The sequence below is a fragment of the Ctenopharyngodon idella genome, chromosome 8 (genome assembly GCF_019924925.1).
Source record: "Ctenopharyngodon idella isolate HZGC_01 chromosome 8, HZGC01, whole genome shotgun sequence".
Taxonomy (NCBI): Eukaryota; Metazoa; Chordata; class Actinopteri; order Cypriniformes; family Xenocyprididae; genus Ctenopharyngodon; species Ctenopharyngodon idella.
Window position 1 is genome coordinate 17,301,129 of NC_067227.1, and position 17,411 is coordinate 17,318,539.

Here is a 17,411-nt window from a genome sequence, read left to right on the forward strand (position 1 = left end):
TTCTTACTGAAACCGTTTCATATTATATTTTATTTTATGAAAAGAAAAACTTGATGTTGTATAGTGTGTACTTCTGTGGAATAAAGTCTAACAGTGCTGGATTGCAGTTCAGTTTGAATCAAATATTTTATTTTCAGAGAAAATGTACATCAGTTATTGTTTAACAGCGTAGTAAGTGCCATATTAAATTTATTTACATACTTTGCGATGCCATTAATATAATCATTATTGATGTACAAATGTAGGCATTATAAGAGTTACATACTTGTACATTTTAATCAGTACATTTAAGTGTGATAAGGATAACACACAATTGGCTGAACTTCCATTTCTTAATTTTATCTTTGGATGAAGTTTACTTTATATTGATTCTTAAAGAATTTATTACACACACACACACACACACACACAAACGTTTAAAATAAATCATGTCTGAAAGAGACCAGCTATGAATTTAAAACCACCATGTGTGTCATTCTTTCTAAAGTTGTTAATATTGTTAGTGGTTTAATGTCATTGCAGTCTCTTTATCAGTGTTCATTTGGGCCTGATATCTGGTAAGTTTCACCTTGTGGAGTCAGGGGAAACAGGTGAAAAGGTGCCATCCAGGCCATATCCTGGTCCCTGGGGGGGAAAAGTGTTGTAATTGCAATCAATCTCTTATGATTCAGAACTAAACAGCATGCCTTTATTAATCCATGAGGCTGAGGCATGTCCCAGCTCCAGCAATAAAGACACTTTATTAGATCCATTCAAAGAGCCCAAGGTATTTTTATTTTTTTATCTTTACTACTCAGCTGTTCTGAGGCGCAGAAAACGAGACGCTGCTCACTGCAGAGCCATGGGTGGAGCGTGAAGTCTAACTCCCCCTCTCTGGATGTAATTTGGGCATAACGGGTGAAGCTAGAAGGTCCAACCACACCCTAACCCTACCCATAACTATCCCTCCACCCATTAGATCCACAGAGGTGGAGCTGGAGTGGGTTAAGGTCAACCCATGATGTCCAGAGAGATGGATCTGGACATCATTTGGCTTTGCAGTGAGCACCACCTGTGGAAAACACCAGTTCACGAGAACAAAGTGCATGTTTCGCTTTGAAACATGCAGCGCAAACAGACTTGTTTAATTAAGTCACAGCCTTTTTGCGATTTGATAAGAGGATTAAGCAATGTAGTGCTTTTGATTTTAATTCATATGACAGATACTTTGCCAAAGCAATGGTGCAAAACACAACGTTAAAGACTTTTTATGTTATGAGAAGTTTAAAAATATTTTCGGTTCATTATGAACTATGATGGGCCACCACAGTCTAGTTAATGAATGAGGAAACATTGCAACTACCCACAAACAGAGCAATATTAGTAGGAATATACACACAATGATACTGTCATCCTTACAAAGCACAGTTTACCTGTGTAACTTTTGTCCTTTTCTCCTGAGAAATTCCTCTTCATCTACAGTCCAAACAGAACCTTTCCTTCCTTCGACGCGCACAAAGCACTTATGAAGACTGAGGTTATGCCGAACAGCGTTCTACACACACACAGAAGTAAAAGAACGATGTGAAGAATGATTCCTTATTTTATATGCAACTTGATTTAATAAGAGATTCACTTGGTCTTCCGTCAACATAAAACCACAGCCGGGTCATCACTGTCACTGATGTTCAAGATGTGAAATATTTCTGGTATGTAAACGAGAGGATGTGGGTTTCAGGATTGGCTTGTTTGTGGGCAGTGAGTCATGGAATGACAAATATAATAAGTGCACTGTACAAATATTGTATCTCATACCTTCCATGTGGCGGTGTTGTGACGGAAGTAGAAGAACATGCGGGTAAACCAGTGATAGATTTCATTTAGAGTAAGCTGCTTCTCTGGGGACTCCAGGATCGCCTGGCATACAAGACATCTTTTATGAGACTTATAGGAAATGTAAAGGTAATGTACAGGATAAATTATTCAGCAGTGCTTACCCATCGTATCATGGAGGCATAGGTGAAAGGTGGCCTCATGTTTGTTAACTTATAATACTCAAAACTGGGGATAATCCCTATGGACAGAAAAATATACACATGTTCAGTTTCTGAATCAGTGTTTAAAAATATGTATAGAATAACTTTAATAGTAACAAATGTTTTTGGTGTGTTTGGGTGCTGAGTGACCTGGTATAACTTGTGAGGTAGAGATCTGCCAGTATCCTTGTGTTAACGCATCAGCTGCGACTCTCTCACTGTCATAGAGACCATTTGTGTTTTGACAAGCTGCAGGTTGCATAAGTCCTGACAGATGCCCCGGCTTCTCCACACTGTTACCACCCTGAGATCAGAAGGAGATAATTACATCAAAATATAATTTTGGGCACAAAGCATCATCTGGCCTTCATCAGGTCCTAAAAATAGTTTTCTAAAAAACAAAAGCCAACCTCAAGTGACAAACAGAACATAAACAGATCCTCCTGTCATTATGGCACAATTCGATTAATGGCATTAGTTTACATGCCGCTGTGATGACAAACTCTTACGATGATATCATCCCGGGGCGCCAGTTTAGAGCACCCCATTGGGGTAAATGTTACTGTTCAGTTTGTTTAATATATTTAAACTCATGATTTATCTATAACATGTCATTATATCATTCGAGGGATAGATGTGTGTCTACACGTAACTGGTTAGAATGCCCAACTATAGCGACTGCGCAAGTTGTACATTTGTTTACATCATGTAAGTTTCATTTCTTCTGCCCTTTCTTGCTAACTGTTTAAGGTTATCAAGTGTACTCGCGGTGTGTACAATAACCACACAGTGTCTGGTAGTTTTTACAGAATGTTTATTGTGCATTTAACATCATATGCGACAGCATTTTACAGTTGTAGCGTTCTATGCTTACCTGTTGTAGCTGCTGTGATCTAATCGTTCCGGTAACCCGGAACGCTCTTGTGATAGCAGCAGTCATACTACTTTTCATAACCGGGGGACGACACACGTTATAAATTTGATGTTTGTCTGTTTAATGTATGTTTATTATTGTAATCATTTACTGTGGTTAAATTATGCTCAGTGTATTTATTTGGCTGGGGCAAAGAATAGGTTGTCATAATGTCATTGATATAATGTACATTGTTAGAATAAGGTTACCCTGTTAAAATGTTTTTTCCCCGTTTATGTGTGGCGGGAAAATTACTTATTTAATCAGAGTGATTAGTGGGTTAAGTAGGTTGGTAGTCTGCTCTGTTACTAGAGTGCAGGATAATGTGAATGCTATTGTTGGTTTTTGGCTGCCTTAGCCATTTTCCTTTGTGTCAGACTTGCAAAGTGAACGTGCTGTTTAAGCACTGTTTGTTTATTTGTTTTTTTGTTTGTTTGTTTTTTTTTATTATTATTATTAAGTTGCGCTTTGCATGGATGCACTATGCACTTTAATGCCAATAAATTATCTCTTTTTGCACTGTAAAGGCCGGAACACGCCAAGCCAACGCCGACGAACTAGTGGCGACGAAAGCAGACTGCGGGGTTGGCTCACGTCGGCAGTGTCTGTGTCCAAAGTTGCCCTGACACACCAAACCGACGCTCGACACCCGACAGGCCAAGTAGCACGTCATTCTGCGCCTGCGCAAGATGAAATGCATTTCCGTACCAGCAGGTGGCAGTAGCTGAACGGCCAATCAGAATGATCAGATGGCCCGACGAGCTCCGACGCCGATTCAACATTTCGAATCGGCCGAAAAAAAGCCGATGAGGACCAACTTCAGCCGACGGTGCGGAACACTGAGAAAACTTAGTCGGCCGAACGTCGGCTTGGTGTGTTCCGGCCTTAATCCATCTTGTCGTGCCATGCCTTCTAAGCTCCTCCCAAACCCTCGAATTACAGCACCTGACCGTGGATAGCCGTGAGGTTGTCCTATGTGACAGCCGCTCAGACATGGTTTTGCCTTGGCTTTTCTGACGGTCCCTTTTTCAGTTCTGTAGATCAGTGGTTCCTAGCCCCAGTCCTGGAATACGCCCATCACTGCACATTTTAGTTGTCTCCCTAATCCAAACACATCTGATTTAACTCATCAGCTTGTTAGTAAAGACTCCAAGACCTCAAATGGCTGATAAGAGAGACATTCAAAATGTGCAGTGTTGGGGGTACTCCAGAACCAGGGTTGGGAGCCACTGCTGTCGATCGGCTGAGGATCACTTGTCTGGTCTGACCCAATTTCAGATCAGATTTAGCTGGCAGAACACACTGGTGTGAAGAAAAATCCATAAACCAGTTACAAATTGAAATGCAGCAGCTAGAGTTCTTACTAGAGCCAGGAAGTATGACCATATTAGCCCGGTTCTGTCAACACTGCATTGGCTCCCTGTTAAACATCGTATAGATTTTAAAATCTTGCTAATTACTTACAAAGCACTAAATGGTTTAGCTCCCCAGTACCTGAGCGAGCTCTTAACGCATTATAGTCCTTCACGTCTATTGCGATCTCAGAATTCATGCCAGTTGATAATACCTAGAATATCAAAATCAACCACAGGTGGTAGATCCTTCTCCTATTGGGCACCTAAACTTTGAGAGACTGTTTTAACACCTAAACAGTCTTCCTAGCATTGTTCAGGAAGCAGACACACTCTGTCAGTTAAAATCTAGACTAAAAACGCATCTCTTTACCCTGGCATACACATAACAAGTTATCCAATGATGTTTTCAAATCCGTTAAAGGATTTTTAGGCTGCATAAAGGTCAGCCGGAACCGGGAACACTTCCTATAATACCAGATGTACTCGTTACATCAGAAGAAGAATGGCATCTACGCTAATATTAGTCTCTCTGTTTATCCTGAGGTTTACCGTAGTCAGCCGGATCCGGGCCATATCCAGGTGAGATCGAGGACGTGCACCTAGACACGACGACAACGCAGCTCTGAAGTGTCAGCAGAGATTGTGTCAACTAGATCATCCCCTGTGAAGGCCTCATCGACACGACAGCCAGTGGCACAGTTCCTTAACAAACCATCCCATACTGGCGTGATGAATACGATCCTCAACTATAGTAGTTAACATTTGAAGTGGATCAAAAAAGTTAATCAAATTTGTCCTAAGAACTAAGTTGTCCTAAGAAGAAGGTTTTGATCCACTTCAAATGTTGACTACTGTAGATGGAACTGGAATAAATACTTTGACTGTTGCGATCCCAATCGGACTTATGAAAGCTGCCTGAATCATAATCATGCACTGTTCGCTGTTGGCCAGAGGAGAACTGGCTCCCCGACTGAGCCTGGTTTCTCCCAAGGTTTTTTTTTTCCTCTATTTTAACACCTGTTTGCCCCCTGATGTCACCTGTTGGAGTTTGGGTTCCTTGCCGCTGTCGTCTTTGGCTTGCTTAGTCGGGGACACTTGACATTTGATATTCAGCAGTGTTTTGCTCTGCCTGCATCGACACCATTGTATGCGAACTGAACTGAGCTGGATGATGACATCACTGTTTACTCCAGTGCTGGTATAGATAAATTAACTAAATGAATAATTATTGATTCTTACAACGGAATGAATCAATACTGAATTTACTTAAAATGGACAATGACACCATTTTCTTTAAGAGCTGCTGTGCAGCCAAAAATTATCACTGTAAAGCTGCTTTGACACAATCTGCATTGTAAAAAGCGCTATATAAATAAAGGTGACTTGACTTGAATTGATTATAATCCCTTCATCAGCATGCTTGATGGTTAGCTTGAAGGAGACGTTTGTGTTGACAACATTTGGTCCATACTTTCCAGACCTACCATTTTTGCCTGACTTCCTTTCTATGGCATTATATTTGTAATGCGCTTTTCTCAGCGCATTACATATTCTTACCTTAGTAAGTGAGCTTGCTGGGAAGATCTGCAATTGTATTGAATGTTCTTCACTTGTAAATAACTTTTCTCACAACACATCTTAAAATGTATTAGCAATCTGTAACTTTACCCAGACAGAATGAACAACAAGAAAGGGTGTACTTATTTTTTAGTCATCTGGCTTAGTTAATTATTTTGATTTTTATATATATATATATATATATATATATATATATATATAATGACTAAATAAATAATATATACAATGATAAATAAACTATTATATAAATAATATACTGTTTGCTATATGATATATTTCAAATATAATTTAACATAAGAGCGCTTACCTCAGAGGTAGATTTGACATCAAACAGGTGTAGCTGCATGGCCTGCAGTTTCTGTCTCTCTGCTGTCAACTAACAGTAACATTCACAAAGTAAATATAACACAGGGTCATAAGCAAGCATCCATTTATCATCTAGTTCTTCTTCTCCTCCTGACCATCATGTTCTATTTTTTCACTCTGCATTCATGATGCATAATAAATGGGTACTGTATTTCCCACATAAGCTGGTTAAATAAAAAAAAAAGCTGTTTACAGTATGTTGATCGTGTTTTTGAGTACTGGGGTTATATACCTGATTCTCCATGAATTGTACTTTGTCTTTCTGCATCCTCAGCTGAGCTACACTTCTGTCCCCAGGAGCATGGTCAGTAGAAAGGTGTCTAGATTATGAAATACATATAAAGACATACAGATATGAGGTATTGTTTATTATTTTTGAAATTATATAGTTAATTATAATTGTTTTGTGTCTCACCTTAAGAAATATCCATATTCTTTGAACACTTCCCTGCTCTTTGAGCACCCCGGCCATCTGCATTGTCCTTTAACATACAGAAGGTTACCCGGAACACTATATGGATGCCTAGAGATAAAAAAAAAGAAAGAAAGAAAGAAAGAAATGCTTAATTTAGCCAAAAAAACTGAGACCATATGGACATTATTTATTTTTTATTTTCTTGTTTGTGTATTTGTTTATTCAAACCAGATACTCACTTCCCTGAATGCTCTGGGCTTCCAGGCTGAGGACTTGACACGGAGGCACGGAGTCTGTTTTCAGATTGGCTGTTGTAAAGTGGGACCACGTCTGACAGGTCGCTGTCAGGTTCTGTCTTACACACCGTGTCCACAATCCAGTCATGAACACCACATCCTGTGGAGCATTATGAAAAGTTTAGTTTCAGAGATAAATTATTTTATATTTTCCAGTTTTGATAGAGACTACAGTACCAGTAACTTGTGGGAAAGGCTGGTTGCCTTTGCGTAGTACTGATGGTCTGTGCTGTCTAAAATGTTTGCTTGTATTTTCACTGGCACTCTGGATGAAGAAAACAGAAACTCATCATGCATCATTTTTAGACAATCCAATGTTGCATGTTTCAGTTTTTAAAATGCATTCTACTCAATTCCTTTTTAAGGTGCAGTACGTGATTTCTGAGAAATGCTCAAAGTGGATCGGACTGAGCTCCACAACACATTTGTAGTCAATCAGCAGTAGAGGGCGTATACACTCATGATAGGGGAGGAGAGAGAGTGAGCAAGAGGGAGATAGATTACTGATACCACTTTTCCACCAAGGCAGTTTGGGTGCTGGTTCAGAGCCAGAGCCTAGTTTCAAATCAGTTCTTTGTCTTTTGACAACCAAAGCACCAGCTCTGAACCAGGAAAAGTGGTCTAAGAACCGCTTGCGTCAGGGGCTGGGGGTGGGGTTATCGTGACCAACAAGATGAACAGAAACTTGTGACCGCCATTTTTGAAATAGCAGCTAATCAAGTTAATAGCAGCTCAATTGTAATTTCCGTCTATACAAATTACGGCGCGCTGTATTCGCCGTATTTGGATGCCGATGTAGGTTCGTAAAGCCATGAGCATCAATAGTATCGCAATGTCTGCCAATGTTAATGGTGTGTGTGTGTTTGGCACTGCCGCGCTAGCGTTGGTAGGAGAGATGAGGAAAGGAAAACCGGTTCTTAGAAGGCTTGTCAGTCGAACCAACTCTGAACCGGTAATAGCGCTAGCTCTGAATTAGCACTCGGTTCATGCTGGTGGAAAAGGGGTATGAGAGACATTACAAAAGAGAGGAGGTCAAAGGAATATCACTGGAAAAAGAAGGGTTATTATTAAGCTTTAGGACCTGCGTTGACTTTAGAAAAGATTTCCAACCCCTGAGAGGCCTAAGCGGGAAAGCCTAAAATGGATGCCGAATTTGCGTTGTTTCTGCTCCATATTGTACGTGAGTAACATTGGTTTTTCACAGAACCAAGATATGCTGTTGTTGTAATGTTAGCTATAGTAACAGGACAGTTGAGTGTCATTGTTTGTCTGGATCTGGTGTGCTGTTGGCGACTAACAACGAACTCTTGCTTGTATGTACTCTTGTGTACTGTATGTTAATTTTTTTGTTCTTCCTTGTCATTTGTTCATCATCTTTACTTTATTTTTTGCAAATAATTATTTTGCTTCGCTTCAGCTATGATAAAGAGACATCCACTCTTGCATTGCGTGTTCATGCATTTTGGTGGGCGGAGCAATGAAGGGTGGGTGGGGTGTGTGTTTGGGTTTCAAATATCAACAATGTTTCTCAGAAATCACTTACTGCACCTTTAATCATTTAGTTTTTGGGCAAGGTGTTGCTATGGAAGTTAAACCTTTTATGATTGGACTGTACCTGCTGTTGTAGAGTGGAATTTTTAATGTGAGATGAGCCAGCACCTCTGAGATCACTCTCCATAGCAACAGATACCTTTGAAATCACAATCGCAAAAAGATACAATTTTAAATTTTACGGAATACATTTTTAAATTTACACAGGCATTTTTAAAGTCCCCCTGAAAACAAAAATTAAGTTTTTTAGCTTTTAGTATGAATGTATTAGCCTTAATGTTATGAATAAGCTGGTGTGTTCCAAAACAATGACAAAATGCGCATTTAGCATTCAAAACTTACATTCTCTCACTTCCGCTAAAATGGATCACGGATTTTCATGACATCACCGCGCACTTCAGCTTCTCATCAAATCTTCTGTCCAATCAAATGCTCTCTAGAATCTGTAGTCCCGCCCCCTCCTACACTATCAACAGACGCTGAAGCTGCGGCTGAAATCGGTCATTTGTTCACACATTTACTAGTTTCTACATGGTGAATGGCACATAGTGCACTATAGAGAGAATAGGGAATGATTTAGACAGTGTAAATATGCTTTCCATTGACGCGAATGAAGTCCGTTGCCTTAGTATCACGTGAACCGCAGCGTGAGCATAGTCTGCTCTGGCCCAGGGACACGAGAGCACAGAGCGGATCATATCCGCGAGTAGGCTCAGACCACGAAAGGTATCGGACCCATTTAAATTCGGCACAGAATGCTATATTTTAAAGTGATATAGAGGAGATTAGGAGGATAAACGGTTAGATATTAATAAAAAAAAACAGAGATTGACAGTGATATAAACAAAACGCTATTGGCTATTTAAAAAAAAAAAAAGGCGCGGTGGCTGTTCGATATATCGCTCTGTCTTCCAGTTTAAATTGAAATTACGTCAACATATTGAATAATTCTGCGCGTTCCAAGACACTTCAGCGGGCCTTTAAAGTTTGTTTATGTTATAGACCTTATGCGTCAGAGAAACAAGCGCGCCGCCATCTTTATAAAATTGTCTTTGAACTTCCGTTTTTGCGGTAGCTCTGTACATTTCTTTGACATCGCTGTCAAAGAATAATTAGCTGGTGAAGTGGATTTACCTGTTGTAGAGTTAATGAAAAATATCATGAGCATTGTTATGTTTAAAGCAGATGTCTTAACAAATCACAGTAGACCAAGAAGATTTTAAAACGACCAGTTCATTCATAAATACGTAAGATCGCTGTGGAAATACAAACCGGAAGTCAAAAGACAACGAGCGCAGCGCTGAAAAGTGTTTCTTGGTGGAAGAACTTAAATTTACATTATCAATATTTCTTTAATATCTAAATATAAATATGGCAGTTTCCGTTCTGTTACCTTGGTAGCCATGGGTTTAGCTGAGGTCAGAGGTGAACTGCTTCCTCTGGGCTTCATCTGTATGCTGGAAAAGGTAGGACAGTCTTCCTCTTGGTACTGATGTTGGTGACTGCTCCGGTTATCTTCACCTCTGTGTGTTCCAGGACCATTTTGATGCATTCCTATATAGAAATAAATAGGAAGACATAAAAGAGCTTACAGTTAATTAACTTTACCTTACTACTGAGTACTGAGAGTGAAATGAATCAGCCCTCCAGCCCTCACTTAATTATGCAAAGTATTTCCTGTGTAAATACATTCACCTTTTGCTTTGTTTCCAGATATAGTATAGCTAAACACATTTGAACTCAAAACTGCTAAATGAAAGTGGAGGTTGTTTTTCCTTCTCTTGTTTCACCATGCAGATTTTCTGAACACAATCCAGTTTATCTTGACCAGGGACCAAGAGTTCAGGAAAAGAAGTGGTGGGCCCCACTTATTTTAAAGGGGTCATGACATGAGAAATCAAATTTGCCTTGATCTTATGACATATGAGAGGTCTTTGTACCATTAAAATATCCTGCAAGTTTCATAGCTTAAAATGTCCTCCTCATTATAAACAAAGCATTTATTTAATAAAGCTCCAAAAATGGCTTGTTTGGGTATTGTGAGATTTGTGACGTCACTTACATTTGCATATGACTGCCTCTAGATCAAGACATCGACAAATACACTGTAAAAAATTAGTGTTACTTTTACTGTATATTGTAAAAATGCTATGGGAAAAAAATGTTAATAGGTTAACAGTAAGTTCTCGTACTATGTACAGGTAAAACTGTAAAAGATCTAACTGGACATTTCATGTAATTTTACAGTAAAATACTGTTAAATGTACAGTTTTTAGAAGTAAAACAGAACAAATCAAATTATAATTTACAGTGAAAAACTGTAAATTCCCAGAATTCCCTGTGTGACACTTCACATTTGAAGGTATTTTGCTCAAATAATTTCTTTGCACATATATAATTGTGTATCAGTTATGCACATTTGGGTTTTATGTTACATCTTTGTTGTGAATGAATGTTTATTGCATTATTTAGGTGTCATGTATTGTTTTGTACCATGATGGTGTTTTGTGTTTGCATGAATTTGTGAAGCTACTTGTGATGACTCTCTTCTTTATTCTGGCAACCACAGCTGCCAGGATTTTTTTTTTTACCGTATAGTTATACATCATCACATCATAGGCCCCGCCCACTGGCATTCAGCCACTGAACGGATGACATTTGCCTACACTGGATGTGAGCGTTGCGTCACATCAAAAGCAATTAGATCCCAATGAACCGAGTATAATCACTGAAGCTGTCTACACTGGATACAGTATACAGATGCGCATTTAAACAATGTGCGTCAAGTTTAAACAGTATATTTGCATCTCTGTACAGACTTCAGAAGGATACTAGCATAAGAAACAAGTGGATGGTGGGTTTATTGTAATAGCGTCGGAGGAGTATATGTTTGTTCAGAGCATTTTGTTTTGTAAACGACTATCAGCGCAATGAAGAGTTGGCAAATAAACTTTTGTTGAAATATGAAGCAGCCAACTGTATTGGATCTGACAGCAGCTGCAACACAAACCATAAGTAAATGATTTCATAATGCTTTGTCTATAAATGATGGTTTTATATGGATAATGTTTTCAAAACACTTACTCAAGAGCAATAGCAAGGGGGCGTTGATACTGTTTGCTATGCAATGACGTTAGCCAATCATAACAGTGGCCGTTTACTGACAAGCCTTGAAAGAGCTGCCCTTTAAAACAGATCATTTCTGAAGCAGGGTCAGAATGAAGGTTGAAAATAATTTTTCTGCATATTTGTTTATTAACTTTAAAAATATTATAAGTGAACCTCAAGGAACATATTAAATTAATAAAAAATACATTTCATTTTCTCAGCTAAAACAAATAATGCTTATTTTTACACTTTATTAATGTATTTGACATTACATATTTTAGAATATGGCTTTACAAAAAAAAATTCTGTAAAAAAAAAGTGCAATTGAGTTGGCATTGTGTGTTACAATATAAACAATATTATGCATAATTATTCATTTTAAATTGAAATAATAAAATGCAAGTGCATAAATTGCAACAGCACATTTAAGTAGCTCGTAATTTGACCATTGTGGATGAATGAGTACTAAATGAGTCATTTTTGCATTTTCTTTTTTGCTTTCAACCTTCCCTTTTTTCATCCATAGCTCAAGGAATAATGTGAAAGTGAGATGTACATGTTTATTCACTGTCTTCAACATAAATACGATATATTCAGCCTTAAATTTGAATTATTTTAGTAGTTTAATGGAAGGCACCATCAAAATATTACAATTTTAAATTAAATAAGTGCAAATCTCACGCATTTTTTTTATAGAGTCAATCAACATCACAATACTTTACTTTTATATGTTCATTTTTCTTACGAATACATCAACCTACATGATCATTTGGAATGTATGGACAATTTATTCTAATTTTTTCTTATCTTTCCTCTGTAAAAAGAATTCCTCTATCCCATCTTAGAAACTCGGAACAATCACATCAGTTGCTACAGGTCGAGTACATGCAAAAGTCTCAAATTATTAAAAATGTTTGGTTACTGAATTTCAAAGGACTAAGAATCCAATCTGGACCATTTATCTGATTCACCATCAATGTAAAGTACTTCTATACGTGTTTAGATGTAATGCGATAACTTTAATTGTGTAAAAATATGGAATTACCAGTGTTCTGTTTCTTAAAACCATGGATGGCAAGGTTCTTGCACATGTAACTTCTGAGAAAGAAAGAAAGAAAAAATCTTCATCTTTGGATTTTAGAGCACCATTGCCATTGCGGTTTTCTGAACTTGTCTAAGAAGTTGTGTGGATGGTGTTGCTTCTCTGACATTTGACATTACCACATCAAGTGTATGATAAATGTCAAATTTTTTCACCTGGGGGGTTTTTCAAGTTAGCAACTTAGTGTGATAAGAAGGAGATACAGTTGAAGGAAATCAGAGAAGGGCCTTATTTTGTAGGTGCTAAATAGTAACAAATGTGTTTTTCCTGAAAATGATGTTTGCAGCACATTTCTAAAAGTAGTGAAAGCACATTATTTAATGACCTTTTTTCTGCATTTCTCGGAACTCTGTATCTTTCTTGATGAAGACTATAGATGTTCAGTTTATAACAGCTACATGCAAGGGTGCAACTTTCCTGTCATTTGCCATGTTGTGCCCTTCTGAATGTACGTTGATTCTAATTTGTTCAGCTCAGAGTTCAACCTGAGGATGATATTGATGAGGATTATTCAAGGCAATGAAACTCATTATTCATCTCTCAATCTGAATACAATCTTCTCTCAGTTCCATTCACTGAGATCAACTCCCTCAAGATATGAGAATAGTCTGGATCATAAGTGTCATTTATGCCACTTTAGAAACTTTAGTATTCAGTAAAATCAGTTTTAGTTTCCATGTTCTTTTGTGGAATTCACAGTCACAATGATAATCATTAGATCTGAGCTGTGACCTAACAGAACCTCAGAATGAACTGACATCAAATACTTTCAATTTGCAGACACCCATTATTAAACCTGAAAACTAATAAAAAAATATTACAGATATAGAACAGAAAGCAGGCTTAAATTCTCTCCATTTCATTCTGACTCACTTTTTTTCCACTGTACCCACTCACTTGCGTATAGCATTTTTGCTAAACACACATGAATCAAAGACCAATATATTTGGGGCATGTACAATACTGTACAGTAAATTCTGTACTGTAATAACTGTTTAAGAAACAAATAATAGCGTTGAATACTAGGACACCCTACTCCACCCAGTTGCACCATCTTGGCTTATTATTGCTGGAGGTAAGAATTAATTGTAGTTAAAGTGGCATCTATTGCATTATCTGTGCAGCTGCTTAAGATATGCAAGTTGAAGCAAATGAAAAAGTGTTTTTTTTTTAGTTTACTTGGACAAAATAGTATAGAATAAGTAAATGCCATTTATTTGTTATTGGCCATAACATGAAAATACTTGCTGGCTTATCGTGCATCAGAAATGTACAGCGCATCTGTAGAATTCTTATCTCTGAGATCACATTTGAACAAATTTTCCAACATAAACTTTGGTTATTCAGTCACTATCATACAATTCTTCTAATATCCTAACTAGCTAATGCTCTTAAAAATAAAGGTTATGTTCAAGCCAAGAGAGATTTTACAGCCTGATGTCAAAGCAGAACCTTTTCAACTTCCTCTAAGAACCGTTTGTTCTAGTTGTTTTGAAAACCATGATGCACTCATGCTCTAAAGATCCCAGAAATCAAAACACTGATCTGTACAACTAAAAATGCAACATTAAGAATTGTTTCAATCTCCAAATAACCATATAGCTCAACTCAAACCCAATACAGCCAAAAATGTTTGTTTTTTTGAGTAGATCATAGATTGTAGATTGCTAAAATTAAGGTTTCACAAAGAACAATTGAGAAAACATTACCTTTAAGAGTGGCTGTCACAACAACTTGGTTTATAAGTTAAAAACTTTGAATAAAGAGGTGACTCTTTAAAAAACAAAAACAAAGTCTTTTTTTTTTGTTTAAAAAAAGGCTGCACCTACTCATTTCTCCTCATGTACAGCTCTTAGGTACACAGTGTATTTTTAGAGTTTTGTAACTTACCCTTTACACCTTTTTCTTTGTCTAGCTTTTCCTTGAGTCTGTATGCTTTAGCGTTTTCCTACGTTCTCCTCAAAGGGCTGTGGTGCCTCTGAACAGGAAAGAAAAACCAAAAAAGTTTGTAAGAGGCACAGACCTCATTTATGTCTGCACTTTAAGAAAGCACACCATTTGGTTGCTTGTCTCTTTTTCTGAGCTGTATTAATCTGTCAGGTTAAACAAAAAACTAGTGTTGTTAGTAAACTGTGTGTAAATCGTTGCATCATCAATGCCATTTTATGTGTAAAATGAATAATAGTTAATTCAGTGGTTGGTTTGAGAATTAGTGATTATTTTAACCAATCAGAATGCAAAAGAAACAGATTTGAAACATCTAATGATTATCATACGCTTGTCTGTCATAGTGAAAGCAGATTTTGAGTGTTAAAAATTGACTAAAATTGATCTAAATTTGATGATGCACTGCTGTGAGTTTTCGATAATCATAATCTAAAAACAGATTTCATAAGTTAATCATCTAATTTTCAAACACTACTGCCAAATACTAGAACTGGCAAAAAGAACAATAAATTGTAAACAAAAACAAAAACTCTTGTGTTCATTTAAATGCATAAGCCTTTCAATGTTGCATTTTGACTGATATATATATATATATATATATATATATATATATATATTTATATATATATATATATATGATTATTTTTTTAAATCTGTATTTATTACAGAAAACAAGTACCTAATTAATACAACCAGGTTAAAAGAAGGATAGTAAAAAAGAACTCACCTGTTGTGCGAGTGTTGGTTGGATAGATGTGAGTGAGAGAGCAATTATTAGGGCAAGTGCTCTAGAAAATGTTCGGGTCACCCCTTTTATAATGTTTAGCATGACATTTAATGGAAATTTGGCGAGACAGACTGTTTCCCCACAGGGTGTTGGTGTGTGTGTGTGTGTGTGTGTGTGTGTGTGTATTCATATTGTATATACATCTGTTCATTTACAGAGTGAGTAGTTGCTAGTCAGACTGTCTCCACAAGTTCTTCAGAAATTATGTGGCATTTTGTTGTTTCTGTTTCTTATTTTAGAAACTCCTCATTGAAGCAAAAGAAAATTTTTTCTGAGTGATTAATGAGGGATTTCTAGACGTAAATGTTTCATAGATAGTAGGCTTTTCTATTATTATTGGTCATATACTGCATGTGTATTGCTAAGAATTATTCCTCTGGTGTGGAAGAGCCAAAGCCCAAAATCATCTCGAACATCTCTTGGTCTGTTTTACCACAAAACAGCAATGAGATTCTGCACATTTCATTTTGACGGATATCGGTCTTTCACCTCATTCTTGCTGTTTCATTTGAAAACATCCTATATAAGATAAAACTTATTTTCATGGATCAGATGTTTCATGTCAGATTTAAAATAATAATAAAATAATAATTGTGCCTTATATGCTTGAAATAAATAAAGGCTATTGTGCACCACTTTCAAATCAAAACTTGGTGAAGTCCATTCCGGAAGACCGGAAAATGAGATTGCAAAGAAAATAACCTATTACGTGTTCGGAAAGTCCGTTCGCAGGGCGTGTGACGTTGTATTCGGGTTCTGGGGGGAGACTGAACATATGTACATGTACATAGTATGTGTGTCGATTAGAATAACGCAGGAAAAAACATCCTCATCCTGTGGTTGAAAAAGGTTATTTGAGTGTTTTTGAACAAATTGTTCTTCAATAATGACACTCCCAAGCACATGTACTGTATGTAGACTTGCAAGACTTTTTTACAGTCTTTTTGATAGAAGTACGCAACTTTATACAACATTTTTGAAGATGTAGATTGTTTGAACATGTATCTTAACAACAGGCACATCCATATTAAAAATAAATGCTATTGAGGGTTTGAAAAGTTAAAAAGAATGTCACATAATTTGTGAAATACATATAAATACTTACATTGTTAATAAACTTTCATAAATAAACATTTGATAATTGGTCAAACTCTTTGACACTGTTTCAAGTTCAACAATTCAAATCATTTATTTTCATATTTTAAACTTATTCACTGCTATAAATTAATTTCATTGGACTGTAAAACTAAGAGATCAATGCAGAATGATTATGAAAAGACTTTTATAACATTTAGCTATGTACTGAAAAACAAACTAACAGCTATTGAGTCCATAAACGTTGAAAATCTTTATCTTTTATGAATGCACAGATTGCACGTCTTTCTGCTCTTCTACATTCATTTACAACTTTTATAACGAAAGTATTTCTGCTTGCCGAATTAAACACCATGTGATGTTATATAAGCCCTGTAGAGACAGATAACAAAACATTCAACCACTTCCAGGTTGAATGTTTTGCATTATTATTTGTCTCTATGTGGCTTATGTAACATCACATGGTGTTTCACACAATTTTATATTCTTAGTCTTCACTCAAGTTTTGTGACAGCAAAGGAAAATAAAACATTTGGTATAGGCAAAGAACCAACTGGTTAACTATAAAAAAAGAATCAGGATTAAAGAAAGGGGTCGTAAGATTGACGTGTCTTTAAGCAGGTGTAATCTTAACACAGGGTTAGTCGTAAAAGCACTAGTCACTGGAGTACATACCCACTTTGTTCCTGATGCCACTCAAGATTTTTGAGACATAAAGCTGTAAGTGATTTTTGAACCAAGTCTGCACAATTATTTATTTATTTATTTATTTCAGTTTAATCATAGAACTTGTATTTGTAGGGAAATATGGGGATGCATTCAAATCATGATTATCGCTAATCCTCATTCAACAACAATACCTGACAGGAGTGGGGAGAGCTGT

The 17,411-nt window shown here is 36.9% G+C and overlaps 1 protein-coding gene across 2 annotated transcripts; it reads right to left on the reverse strand.

Moving 5' to 3' along the window:
- Positions 1 to 107: 107 nt before the first annotated feature.
- On the reverse strand, positions 108 to 17,410 carry foxp3a (forkhead box P3a). 2 transcript variants are annotated; one of them, XM_051901907.1, is made up of 14 exons: positions 17,389 to 17,410; positions 14,590 to 14,677; positions 9,883 to 10,043; positions 8,554 to 8,628; positions 7,116 to 7,203; positions 6,882 to 7,038; positions 6,643 to 6,750; positions 6,460 to 6,547; positions 6,169 to 6,237; positions 2,166 to 2,319; positions 1,977 to 2,053; positions 1,795 to 1,896; positions 1,413 to 1,534; positions 108 to 624 (listed from the first exon to the last, which is right to left on the reverse strand). In XM_051901907.1, the coding sequence occupies exons 3-14, from the start codon at positions 10,039 to 10,041 to the stop codon at positions 531 to 533; spliced, it is 1,293 nt and encodes a 430-aa protein (XP_051757867.1). In that variant the 5' UTR covers positions 10,042 to 10,043; positions 14,590 to 14,677; positions 17,389 to 17,410; the 3' UTR covers positions 108 to 530. The 2 variants fall into 2 exon arrangements, with proteins under 2 accessions (XP_051757867.1, XP_051757866.1); XM_051901906.1 differs by lacking the exon at positions 17,389 to 17,410 and adding an exon at positions 15,374 to 15,539.
- Between the last annotated feature and the right edge of the window lies 1 nt (position 17,411).

Excerpts from the sequence above, each read along its gene's own strand:
- foxp3a (XM_051901907.1), bottom strand. The coding sequence starts at position 10,041 with ATGCATCAAAATGGTCCTGGAACACACAGAGGTGAAGATAACCGGAGC. Across the intron at positions 7,204-8,553 it reads ATTCCACTCTACAACAGCAG|AGTGCCAGTGAAAATACAAG; the intron begins GTACAGTCCAAT and ends TTCTTCATCCAG. Across the intron at positions 1,535-1,794 it reads ACAACACCGCCACATGGAAG|AACGCTGTTCGGCATAACCT; the intron begins GTATGAGATACA and ends GTGTGTGTGTAG.